At 39.4% G+C, this 11,920-nt stretch overlaps 2 protein-coding genes across 12 annotated transcripts in view; one reads left to right on the forward strand and one right to left on the reverse strand.

Moving 5' to 3' along the window:
* LOC137992041 (putative histone-lysine N-methyltransferase PRDM6) overlaps positions 1–11,920 on the reverse strand; it is a 29,650-nt gene that overhangs the window by 4,709 nt on the left and 13,021 nt on the right. Inside the window, exons 1-3 of one of the 11 annotated variants that reach the window (XM_068837114.1) lie at positions 8,744–9,132; positions 8,124–8,249; positions 7,147–7,334 (exon numbers count right to left, since the gene is read on the reverse strand). In XM_068837114.1, the coding sequence (XP_068693215.1) occupies positions 7,147–7,318 (172 nt within the window). In that variant the 5' untranslated portion in view covers positions 7,319–7,334; positions 8,124–8,249; positions 8,744–9,132. Of the gene's footprint in view, positions 1–7,146; positions 7,338–7,431; positions 7,630–8,123; positions 8,250–8,743; positions 9,225–11,920 lie in introns of those variants that run through there. The other 10 variants (XM_068837113.1, XM_068837104.1, XM_068837103.1 and 7 more) reach the window with 10 other exon arrangements.
* On the forward strand, positions 1,766–5,339 carry LOC137992043 (uncharacterized). Its single transcript, XM_068837115.1, has one exon. It carries the CDS (start codon positions 2,731–2,733, stop codon positions 4,546–4,548), a length of 1,818 nt encoding a protein of 605 aa, XP_068693216.1. The 5' UTR covers positions 1,766–2,730; the 3' UTR covers positions 4,549–5,339.

Consider the following 11,920-nt stretch of genomic DNA (forward strand, 5'->3'; position numbering starts at 1 on the left):
TCATAGTGTGCATTGATGTGATTGTATCTTGGCATTAACATTTGTTAAACGTATTATTATTATTATTTATTTATTTTTTTATTTTTTAGCCAGGATGACGACGGATACAAAATAGTTATCTGTAATTTTAAACATGTTCTTGTATTGAATTTTTAGAAGAGATCAGGCGCACTATGGGTAAGAAATTTTGGGAAATCTATCGATGCGAGAAATTTTGGTTACCACGTCACGTCCTCCTCGTTTCCTTGGCGGAAAATCGCATGGCCAGTGTTGCTATTGGCAAGCCGCGTTTTTCTGGGGGCAAATCACATTGGTGACTGTCGTAGGCTTTTATTCTCAATCAAAGCCAGTTTAGCTAAACGATTTGCGTTAGTTTGAAAAAGTCTGATTTCATTACTTTTCGGGTTTTTTTGATTGACCTGGTAAGAATCAGCTTATGTATCTGCTTAGCAAAGCAACGATTTTTTGGGAAATGAGTGATTTGTTGATTTAACTGTCACCAAGTTCGTACTCCTTTTTTTCCCGTTTCCTCGAATGTATTTTGACTTCAGGGTGAACTATTTACACAATGAGGTAGAGTGGTCAATCAAAATCTAAACATCTATGAGATGAAAAAACAAACTTGTGAACACGTGAACCTGAAGTATTGCCAAATCGTAATGCTGACAAACGACAAACACAAAAGCGAAGGAAATAGGTCTGAATGATTTTGGGTTAGATTAAAGCGATATATTATCTCTCTTCGTGTTAATGAGTAATGTAAACAATCTTCGTCGTAGTAACAAATTGGGTTAATCAGGAACCAGTTATTGTAAAGCTAGTAACTGCCGAGGTTCGCGTGTAACACAAATAATAGGGAGCTTAAGCACGCGCGTTTTTGAGATGCGGACGGCAACCGGACAAGAATATTTCGCGTGCCAGGACAGTGGTGTCGCCCAGATTTTTATACTAAGCATCTCTTATGGAGAAAATATACTTAGCATTATAAACGTGGTTGTGTGAAGACAAGTTAAAAGGGAAAACAGCTCACTTCCTGTTGCCGTCCGCGTCTCAAAAACGCACGTGGGACCACCGCCCTGGCAAGCGAAATGTTGTCTTCCGGTTGCCGTCCGCGTCTCAAAACGAACATTCTTAAGCTCCCTCGAAGATTCACGGAAAACGGAATTTGGAATGTTATGCGGTGGCTATGCATTGGCATTTGAAGGTAAAATGGGTATTTGTAGACTTTACGCTTCGATGTATTGCGGAAATAAACAATTTTTTTTTTCAGCGCGTGAGCGGGCGGAATTCAACAAATCCTGCAATCTGATTGGTTCCGGCGCGGGCGGAATTTTCTCATCCGGCCCACTCACGGCGGGCGGAATCCTATCCTTGGTTGCGTGAGCTTGTGTGATGACCTTAAATTTCCATTTTCTTTTGACACCGAATCCGTTTACATACAGAAGTTACTTTTTATTAGACAAGAGGTTTGGAAATATAATTCAAATAAAAATATTTCTCTTTGAAACGTTCAGTTTGTAAGTCGCTTGAATACTGCATTTGCTATCAAGCGCGGTGCGAGTCAAAAATTTAAAAAGTGATTTCAGAGAGGAAAAATAAATAAGTTATTTACCAGCTAAGGGTCGGTCCGTATAGCGAAAAACTGTGACCTCGGTCTTGAAAAAGCTGCATTTTCAAGACCGAGCTGGCAAATAACATATATACCCGTCCTTCTCTTGAATGGTTAATATTTCCTTGACATATTCTGTATCACGCTTCTCGCCGTTCAGAAAGTTGGCGTCCACATTTCTATCTTTATTTCTCGAGACTTTCAATAGACCAAGAAAAATAACTATTACAGACCGAGTGACCCACACTTCAGTATTTTACCTTTTCTCCTGCTCTTATCAGAGAACGTTTAGAAATACATTTGATAATAAAAATTAACGGTAAAACTACGACGTTTCGAAGTCTCCATGACCTCATTATCAAGTAAAATGTAAAATGTTAAAATTGATGTAAAATTGTAGCTCAGAGATTATATACAAATAAAATGTGATAAACTTCATTGGAATAATGAGCGTTCATTGTTATTGGTGTTTAACGTGTCAGTTCGTGCAGTATATGTTTAAATAAATACTTTTGCACGTATTGAGTCAGACTGCGTGTTTAGCTTTGGTTTTCGTTCGCGAATGAATAACATTTCGTGAATTAGGCAGTCCATTTTCCCGCGGCATTTCTTGAGAACAGAAAACATTTCCGCTAGGTTAGTGAACGCTACGCCGTGGGCTTCTTTCAGATGCTTGCCAATGACAGAGGCTTTATGTTCTTCTATGCGTTGATGAAGATGGCGTGTGGTATAACCGATATAATCCGCATCGCACGAATCACATTTGAAAATGTAAACAACGCATTGGTGGTTAATTAAAGCGGGCTTCTCTTCTTGTATCTTGAGCTTTTCCTCGATCTTACGACTCGTGAAAACTGGTTGTAGGTCAGTTCCGATTTTCCGGCCAAGATCTTTCAGCTGATGTCTTACTGTGTCGGCCGATTTTTGGTCTTTAAATGGCAAAGTTATTCTGACAGGTTTTGGTGTAGCCGCGTCAGCTTCAGTTGGGATTTCATGACGGCTTTGGATCGTAAACCTCGTGTACCCGGCGATAGCTGAGTTGATGAGTTTCACTGGGTAATTAAGCTTGGTAAACATCCGCTTGAGATGTTGGCATTCCTTCGTAAAAGATTCTTTCGTTGATGACAGGCGGTAAGCTCGGTTCAGCATTGTATTCAGCAGAGATCTTTTGTAACGCTGATCGACATGGCTCTGGTAATGTAAGAGCAGTCCTGTATCAGTTGGTTTACGATATACGCTTGTTGTCAGGGTTTGTCATTACAAAACCCGACAAAGGATCTGGCGTAGTAGTAATGGACAAGACAGAGTACATCCGCCTACTAAATGATGCTTCCATCAAAGACACAACGAAGTTCACCCCCATCAACACAGAAAGACCAAAAACACGCGGCCGGCCTCCTAAACACTACCATCCCTTACTACAAAAAGAAAAACAGCTCGAGTCCGTCGTCAGAAAAATCTTGCCAAAGCCGATTGCTGACACAGTTTGTCGTAAAGGTTCCCGTCTTGCTCACCTTTATGGTCTTCCAAAGACTCACAAACAGCAACTATCAATGCGACCGATACTATCATCGACTGGGACCTACAACTTCGCCCTGGCCAAGTGGCTTGAAGAGAAGCTTAAGCCCCTTTCATTAAACCAGCACACTATCTGCGATATCTTCTCCTTCGCCGAAGAGATAAGCGAAACACCACTCAACCCGAATGACATTCTTGTGTCCTATGACGTATGTGCTTTATTTACCAACGTGCCACTCGACGAGACTATTGAGATCATCGCTGAGAAAGCCTTTAAAAACAACTGGTTTAATGAAACGCATGGTCTCAACCTCACAAAGACAGGCCTTACCGAACTTTTAAGAATAGCAACCAAAGATCAGCTATTTCAGTTCGACGGTCAACTTTATGAGCAGGTGGACGGTGTGGCCATGGGCTCGCCCCTGGGACCCCTTATGGCAAACGTTTTCCTGTGCTCCATTGAAGAACTACTGGATCGCAACAACAAGTTACCAAGTTTCTATAAAAGGTACGTCGACGACACATTAGCCACGATGCCGAATATTCAAGCCGCAACAGCCTTCCTTTCAACATTGAACGAATGCCATCCTGCTATACAGTTCACAATGGAAATTGCTGAAAACAACAAGCTTCCATTCCTCGGTATCATGATCGAGAAAAGCGGTTGCCACTTGACAACAAGCGTATATCGTAAACCAACTGATACAGGACTGCTCTTACATTACCAGAGCCATGTCGATCAGCGTTACAAAAGATCTCTGCTGAATACAATGCTGAACCGAGCTTACCGCCTGTCATCAACGAAAGAATCTTTTACGAAGGAATGCCAACATCTCAAGCGGATGTTTACCAAGCTTAATTACCCAGTGAAACTCATCAACTCAGCTATCGCCGGGTACACGAGGTTTACGATCCAAAGCCGTCATGAAATCCCAACTGAAGCTGACGCGGCTACACCAAAACCTGTCAGAATAACTTTGCCATTTAAAGACCAAAAATCGGCCGACACAGTAAGACATCAGCTGAAAGATCTTGGCCGGAAAATCGGAACTGACCTACAACCAGTTTTCACGAGTCGTAAGATCGAGGAAAAGCTCAAGATACAAGAAGAGAAGCCCGCTTTAATTAACCACCAATGCGTTGTTTACATTTTCAAATGTGATTCGTGCGATGCGGATTATATCGGTTATACCACACGCCATCTTCATCAACGCATAGAAGAACATAAAGCCTCTGTCATTGGCAAGCATCTGAAAGAAGCCCACGGCGTAGCGTTCACTAACCTAGCGGAAATGTTTTCTGTTCTCAAGAAATGCCGCGGGAAAATGGACTGCCTAATTCACGAAATGTTATTCATTCGCGAACGAAAACCAAAGCTAAACACGCAGTCTGACTCAATACGTGCAAAAGTATTTATTTAAACATATACTGCACGAACTGACACGTTAAACACCAATAACAATGAACGCTCATTATTCCAATGAAGTTTATCACATTTTATTTGTATATAATCTCTGAGCTACAATTTTACATCAATTTTAACATTTTACATTTTACTTGATAATGAGGTCATGGAGACTTCGAAACGTCGTAGTTTTACCGTTAATTTTTATTATCTCCTGCTCTTACCATATTTATTATTAGTAAAAACTAAAACAGTGGATAGCGTTGAACGCGGGCGCTGATTGGCTCGTCAAACTCCGAATATCCTGTGCTATTTACCTCCGAGCAACTCGGGAAAAAATGGCGTGCCGATTTGCATCCGTGACAAGTAAAGAAAACATCCAAATTAATTTTTTGTGCTGTATATTATCTCACTGTTTTAGTATATACTCAGTGTCGGTGGCTAGCGTTGGATATTTACCTCGCCGCTTCGCGGCTCGGTAAATATCCACCGCTAGCCACCTCCACTTCGGTGAATAGGTGACTATTTATTTAAATAATTTCTTGTTTTGCCTTTTATACGGCCATTTATGACAAATTGCTTAGCAACGTTCCTATCTTACTACGAGATATGTTTGTTACTGGTCTTATTTCTCCGATTTTGCCGAGAAAAATCGAAGAAAAATTCGCATCTCTTCTTTGATTTCTTTCAAATTGTTTCGACACGCCGCCGTGAATTCGCTTTGCATATAAAATTGGTTTGGACTCAAAAATGCTTATGTTTTATCCAAATGTTTGCTATTAGCTAATAGTTTAGTTGGATGATGACTCTTCGTTTTTCCTGCTGTCGCGTTTTTTTTTTAATTTAATGAAGAAAAGGCAAGCGAAGTCCGGGCGGCTTACATCGTAGCCTGCGGAGAGCAGACGCATTTTTCGGCTTTTGTTTCACCCGCCGAGAAAAAAATGCGTCTGCTCTCCGCAGGCTACTTACATCCTGATCGGCTACGCTTTCATAAGTTTACAGTGACGTTTACAAGAGATTGACTGGGAAAAATTCAAGCCCCGGATTAGCCCCCTTCTCGGATAGTTGGGTCGGCACGAGCAGAAAGGGGACGCGAAAACAAGACACGCGCGTGATCTGGGTTATAGTCACCCTCGTTTTCTCATATTTGAGCTTCCCCAACTACTATCTCGGAGCCTGGAACAGGCTAATCCCAGGCTCGGATTTTTCCGAGTTCCCAGTTGATGATGATGCTTCAGTTTTATAATAAAAAATTCATCTGATACATTGCGCATAATTAATCTAATTCATTAGGCAATATCAAGATTTGATTTAAAAATTTCCAATACTAAAATAACTCTGATTTTGCAATATCACAGGAAAATCATCAACAAATCTGAAGTCAGCAGTAAATAGCTAGTATCAAGTCCATGTGGCGGTGACGTATAATTGCGCAACCTCAAGAGCAATGACAACGCAAAGATGAGTGCAATGACAAGATTCAATATTTGAAGTCAAAAAATACGCATTTAAATCCCCAATTCCGGAACAATATAATGAATTCTGCAAAGGCGGAACAAGCGACGGCAAGAAGAGACTTGGCAGGAGATCAGATTCTTGCAGATTGTTCGCGCCTGCGCAGTATTCACGAAATCTACTCAATCGTGACGGCCCTTTTCTTGAAGACACGATAGGATATTGGACAAAAATAAGTAGCATCTAGTCCATGTATACGTGACCAAATTTGTTTCCACGTAAACGGCGATGCATTAACTACGTTCAGCTAAAGCGATTGGCTGAATTTTAATTACAAATCGCGTCAAAGTAAGACATGAATGAAACGGCTACATCTGAGCACTCAAGAGTTATCGATCATCGTCAAGTTTTCGAGTGCCTCTCAAAATAGGGACAGGAGCCAGTAGACAAACGGAACTCAACCAGTACTAAAGCATAACATTGTCAGAATTAACCTGCTTTCGTTTGCCTTATTTCTACGCAACTTGCATACTGTTAACTTGTTAGGTTGGTACACCGATTTTCTGCCCACAATAGGGAACTAGTAAGATTTCAGAAGAGAAATTTTGGAAAGCCAATATTGAGTAAAAAAAAAGAATAAGGAATGCAAATTTATTGTACTGATTGGTTTGAAGGACGTCATTCCTTGATTCGTAAACATTAGAGCAAAGCGGAACTTCTTGAACAATAATATGAGCTGCCAAAACAATAACAATGATAATTAATGCTACACCCCGGTCTTGTCCACTCATGGTTACAAAGTACCAACGAACGATGACGCTTCAGCAATTAAGGACCGCGTGCTTCATGTTCCAGCCAAATACAGAGATATTGGTAAAGTCAGATAAAAAAACGTTTGAGAAGAATCAGGCAGACATGCATGGGGTCTATTATAATCTATCAACCGAGTTTTAACTGCCTTTCGTTCAGCAGGTCCATACCATTGTTATTTGTTCTAATTTTGTCATTACTTCTTACCTCGTGCAATGTCAAGTTTGGTCGGTCTTGTATTGGCATTTACGATTCCCCCGTTTTTTAAAAATATTAATTGTATTACAAAAAATTGGAGGTTAAACCTCCAATTTTTTGCAATACAGACTGGCTTTACATCGATCCATACCTTGACAACTTGTAGTCTTTCTTTTGAGCTTGTTGACCTCTATAATCTTGGATTTCTTTTTTCCATACAGAAGAAACTGTACAGTTTTCTCGTCGAAGAGGAGATATTTTTTACTTGGGCTCTTTTCTCGTGTATGGTCAGGTTTTGCCGACTGACCAGCTTTGCTATCCATTGTAACTTGATGAGTCCTGCTAAATGAATTGTAAAAAATGGGAGTTAAGTAGGTTGACTTGTTAAGACAAGGCCTCTAGATTTGGCAAGTGGATTTTACGCTGAGCCCCGTACCTCTCCATTTCTTTTATAAAAATAGCATCCTCTTTTATTATCAGCTGTTCTGTCAAAACAAGAGCAGCTGTCAATATTGTGATGCAGCACGGCACAACTGCACCACGACTAGCAACACCTGTTGCTAGCAAGTTGTCCTCCTTACAAGGAAGTTACCAACCCGTGCTTCTCTCATCATCAGCTTCGTCTCATATCCATACTGACATGAATGAAATTAACAAGAGTTACTTTGCGGTATTAAGCCGGATGTGATAAGCTAGTCACATCGCTAGCAAAGGCTCTGAGAGATTTACCGTCAACCGAGAGACTGCCGACTGAGTAGCTGCAGAATTGAACCTGCAAAACTACATTAAAGATAATCAAGATACCACTGACTATATTTTCAGCCTAGCTACATTCAATATTTCCTATATACATATCTGTAAGACATGTATTGCCACTTTGAAAGAACATCGGCGTTGACGTTATCTTTACAGTACGCAATTTTTTGCTCCGCCAGTGATGCTCTGTATCATTTATCAATGTAAACATAAGTTATAACGATTCAGCCACCCGAAAAGATTTTAAGAAAGGCCTACACAGTAAAGCTCGATGAATCGGCCGAAATTCCAAATTTCGCCCATCATTTTCCGGATCTGCTATTTCCTAAAAGTAGATAATTGCTAAGCCCCCGCAATGTTTAGATAACTCACCAGAAAAACTGCTCCGGGTATTTTTTCCTCTTTGAAGTTATTATAAAAAAATGATCGCTTTGTTCCCGTTTGCAGCATTAATGACTTTCAAGGTTCATTCAGCTACTGGTGGGAAACCGCGGTGACCTTGTCCAAGGTGAATGGGAGGAGAAATTTAGAGAGAGACGTTAATCCTTTTATCTTGATAGCAACAATGAAGGAAAGTACAGGCAAGGAATTGCGATCAATGAATCAGAATCTAACAAGGAAATTAGACATTTGAGACCTTCACGTCTTCAAAGTTCCAAAAAAAGTTTTTCTGCGGGATTTACAACCCGGGATTTCTGCAAAAACCATGAATACTAAAACCGAGCAAAAACATGAATAACGCCGGACGTCTTGGAAAAACGTTTGTCAGTGCAATGTGATTTAATCCGTCTCGAAGGGTTAATGAAAGTTCCACAAACTCTACCAGTATTTTATCAGAGCTATGATATCAGTGCCCATTTTTAGTTGAACACGCGAGTACTAACACGCTTTATGCGTTATTTTGCTGTAGGTATATATGTCAGCGCTTTGACAATTTGGGATCACTTTATGGTTTGGTTAATCACTTGCTTTCATCAAGAATAGTAACTCACCAATGCACAGTGTGGATCATCAAACTGATGCTTGAATGTAGCGAAAGCTTTCTTTTTCTGTGTCTCTTCGCTAATACTTACATGTTTTCTCCTGTCCTGCTCTTGGAGGGCATAAATGGATAATACCTCACATTGACTTTGTGTGGACTTGCCGCTTGGCATTGTGCAAAAATTCCGCATTCCACCATAGGACTCGTGACCGGTTACCAGTGACTGCAGAGTAAACCCCGGGCGTATGTGTTTACCATTTCATTGTCCTCCTGTACATTTTCGAGCTAAAAACGTGAAATACCAGTTGCGAAATGTTCTTGAGTATTGATTGCGACTTTCTGAGATACAAACGCATTCAAAATCGGTCATGAACTACGGCAAAAAAAATATGTCCGGATTAATCATAGCCGAACCTCTCCTCCTGAGAGATCTTAAGTAGATATTATTACGTGACGGCAAGTATTTGCTTTCCTCTGAAATATATTTGATGAATTCACCGGTTGAGAAATACAAGGCATGTATTTATTTGTTTACTTGAAACTTGGTTACCTTGCATCAGAGTTTGAAGAAATATTGAGGTCATGAACTCAAGAGATCCTAATTATAGGTTGTACTTGCAATGCTCATCTATATGGAGCCTTTTTTTTTTAACTTTGCGAAAGTCATGTAGCAGAAAAACGAAATTTCTGCAAATAGAACTGTTGTTAACTTTAATCTAAGATCGATTAGAAGATTGCACTCCCGACCGCTTCTTTGCCGTCAATAAGAAAGCTCAGTGCGCCGCAATATTCCTAGAAACTGGAAAAACTAATATTAATAAGAATTGTTTGCTCAATACAGCACAGTTGAAAAAGAAACGGAAAACTCGGGAGACCTACGCGACAACGAAGTGAGCGGAAACATCTCTCGGAAAAATAGTTATCCGCATAACACCAGTATTGTGTAGACCGACAATATGTATGCGGAACTTTGAACTATAAAAAACCATTCAGTCTACACTATAGAAATTATTGTTTTATATCATTCTCCTCTTAGTCGTTATTAATGCCAGCAGTCAGCCGCAAAACGGAAAAAGTTTTTCTCGAAATTTTAAAATAGCACCTTGGTTTATGCGAGAAGTCACGAAAATGACCGGATCCTTTCTAAGCCTCGTTTGGAAAAAATAATATTCTAAAAACATTTCATTTGGACAAAAGTCTGTAGGATTATACGGAAAGGAAATGTTGTACTGAATATTGGCCTTCGTAGACAATGACAAGATGATCTTGTTACGCAACCTGACTAATTTGTATCAACACCGACTGATTTACAACCTTTTCTTCGGTTCATTTTGGACATCTAGAATCTTTTACTTATACGACATTAAAGCAGAATGGTGACAATTGAAGAACAGCATTAAAAGCCTAAATTTTGTAGACTAATTTCTTTTGTCAGTTAAGATTCGCTGCAGTTGGTAAATTTGTTTGTGTTATTATATACATCGGCGCAACTCATTTTATCCTCAAAAATAACGAAAAAGTCGAACCGAGAAGCCTTTCTCAGCACGAAGACAAGACGAAACTTAAAACGATCTCATGGAAATAAATAGAAAGAAACGAAATCAACTGAACGTCACTAAAATTGTTTAACTTTGTGAAGCTTGATTGGGCGCCGAGTCTTGGTGGTTCATGTCGACGCAGCACTCCAAAAAAATGCGCAACCAGTTCATTTCTTCTTCGACGAAATAAGACGGAATGGATTGAGTCTCTCCCTCATTGCAACGTGCTTTACACAAGTGCAAATACATTAAATCCAAAAATAAATAAGGTTTTCTTCTACTCGTCTTAACCTAGACATTCGTCAATCGAGTGAGACAAGAACAAACTGCACATGCGTGAGAAAATGGCGGGAAAATGAACCATCATCAAACACAACTTCAGGAAACAGGGACACTTTTTAAAAGTAATGGAGGACTCGCGATGGTTCTAAAGCTGTCACTCTGTAACATAAAAGCACACGATTTTAAAATAAACATTGTTGTTGAAATACTCTATAAGCGCGCCAAAGTCGTCTTCAAGATTTACCTTGAAGGTGTTAGTTATTGGTAAACAGGGCTTATGAGGTTTTACTTTGGGGCAGAAATAACAAGACGAAAGTCTATTGATGTCAAGATGAACTTATCTTGTAAACTGAAATCTGTTAGTTTTGCACAAAAAATAGAAGGAATGTATAAGTCAGCCAAAACGTTGACTAATTGTGTTGCTAGTTTGTCCGTGACTCAATAAGCTAAAATGTGCGTAATTGGTTAACACATAAAGAAATTCTGATTTGTTCGTTATATTTCCAAGAGAAACAGCTGCCAAAAGTCTGTGTGATATGATCAAAAGCATATTAACAACAAGATGTTCACAGCTCAATGTCTGCAAAAGGGTTACATTAAGTAAAAATGAGCACTTTAAAGTGGTTTCAAGTCTTGCTTTTTATCATCTGGCCTCCTTAGACTTTAACAAATTTCGACAATCTTCTGAGTTTAAACGTTGTGAGGACTTCGATTTCAAGTAACAATTTTGTAATTAATTATTTATTATTATTGTTACAATGCTAAAATCAAGAGGGATAACTTCAAGAAATTATAAAATATCTAAGACTTTTTTGGCCCAATACTCCACACAAACAACTGCAGTACGAGGCAACAAAACAAAACTGAAATCCATCCGTGTAAAACAACCATTACAATCAAAATCATCAGTATTAAATGCTTTCAACATAAACATGTCACGTGTAAGGTTTCATTTGCTGCATTTTTGTGCCCAAAAATAGTTGCAAATGCGCAGTTTCTACGATCGTCGTTTCTACTCTCAAATGGAATTCAGTAATTGCAATCTGTGATTTTGATGACTCTGCATTCTAAGAAACTGGGCGAAAACAGCATACTTAACTTTTAATATCACATGTATGTATCACGTTGAGATTTATTGGTGGGGACGCGTTCATGAACATTTAGGGCTGTTGAATTTAGTAACAAAAGATCAAAGATGTTGTTTCAGACGCCAAAGAAACCTGCAATCTAAAAACCCACAGGTGGTTTTAAGCTCTTAGAGAATGCCACATGGCTTAGAGAGAAACAATCAATTGAATTGGAAATAATGAGAATGTAGATTAATTCAGCTGGGACAAAACAGAAAATAGGTCGGAGTGTTGAAATGC

This window comes from Montipora foliosa, chromosome 2 (genome assembly GCF_036669935.1).
Source record: "Montipora foliosa isolate CH-2021 chromosome 2, ASM3666993v2, whole genome shotgun sequence".
Classification (NCBI taxonomy): Eukaryota; Metazoa; Cnidaria; class Anthozoa; order Scleractinia; family Acroporidae; genus Montipora; species Montipora foliosa.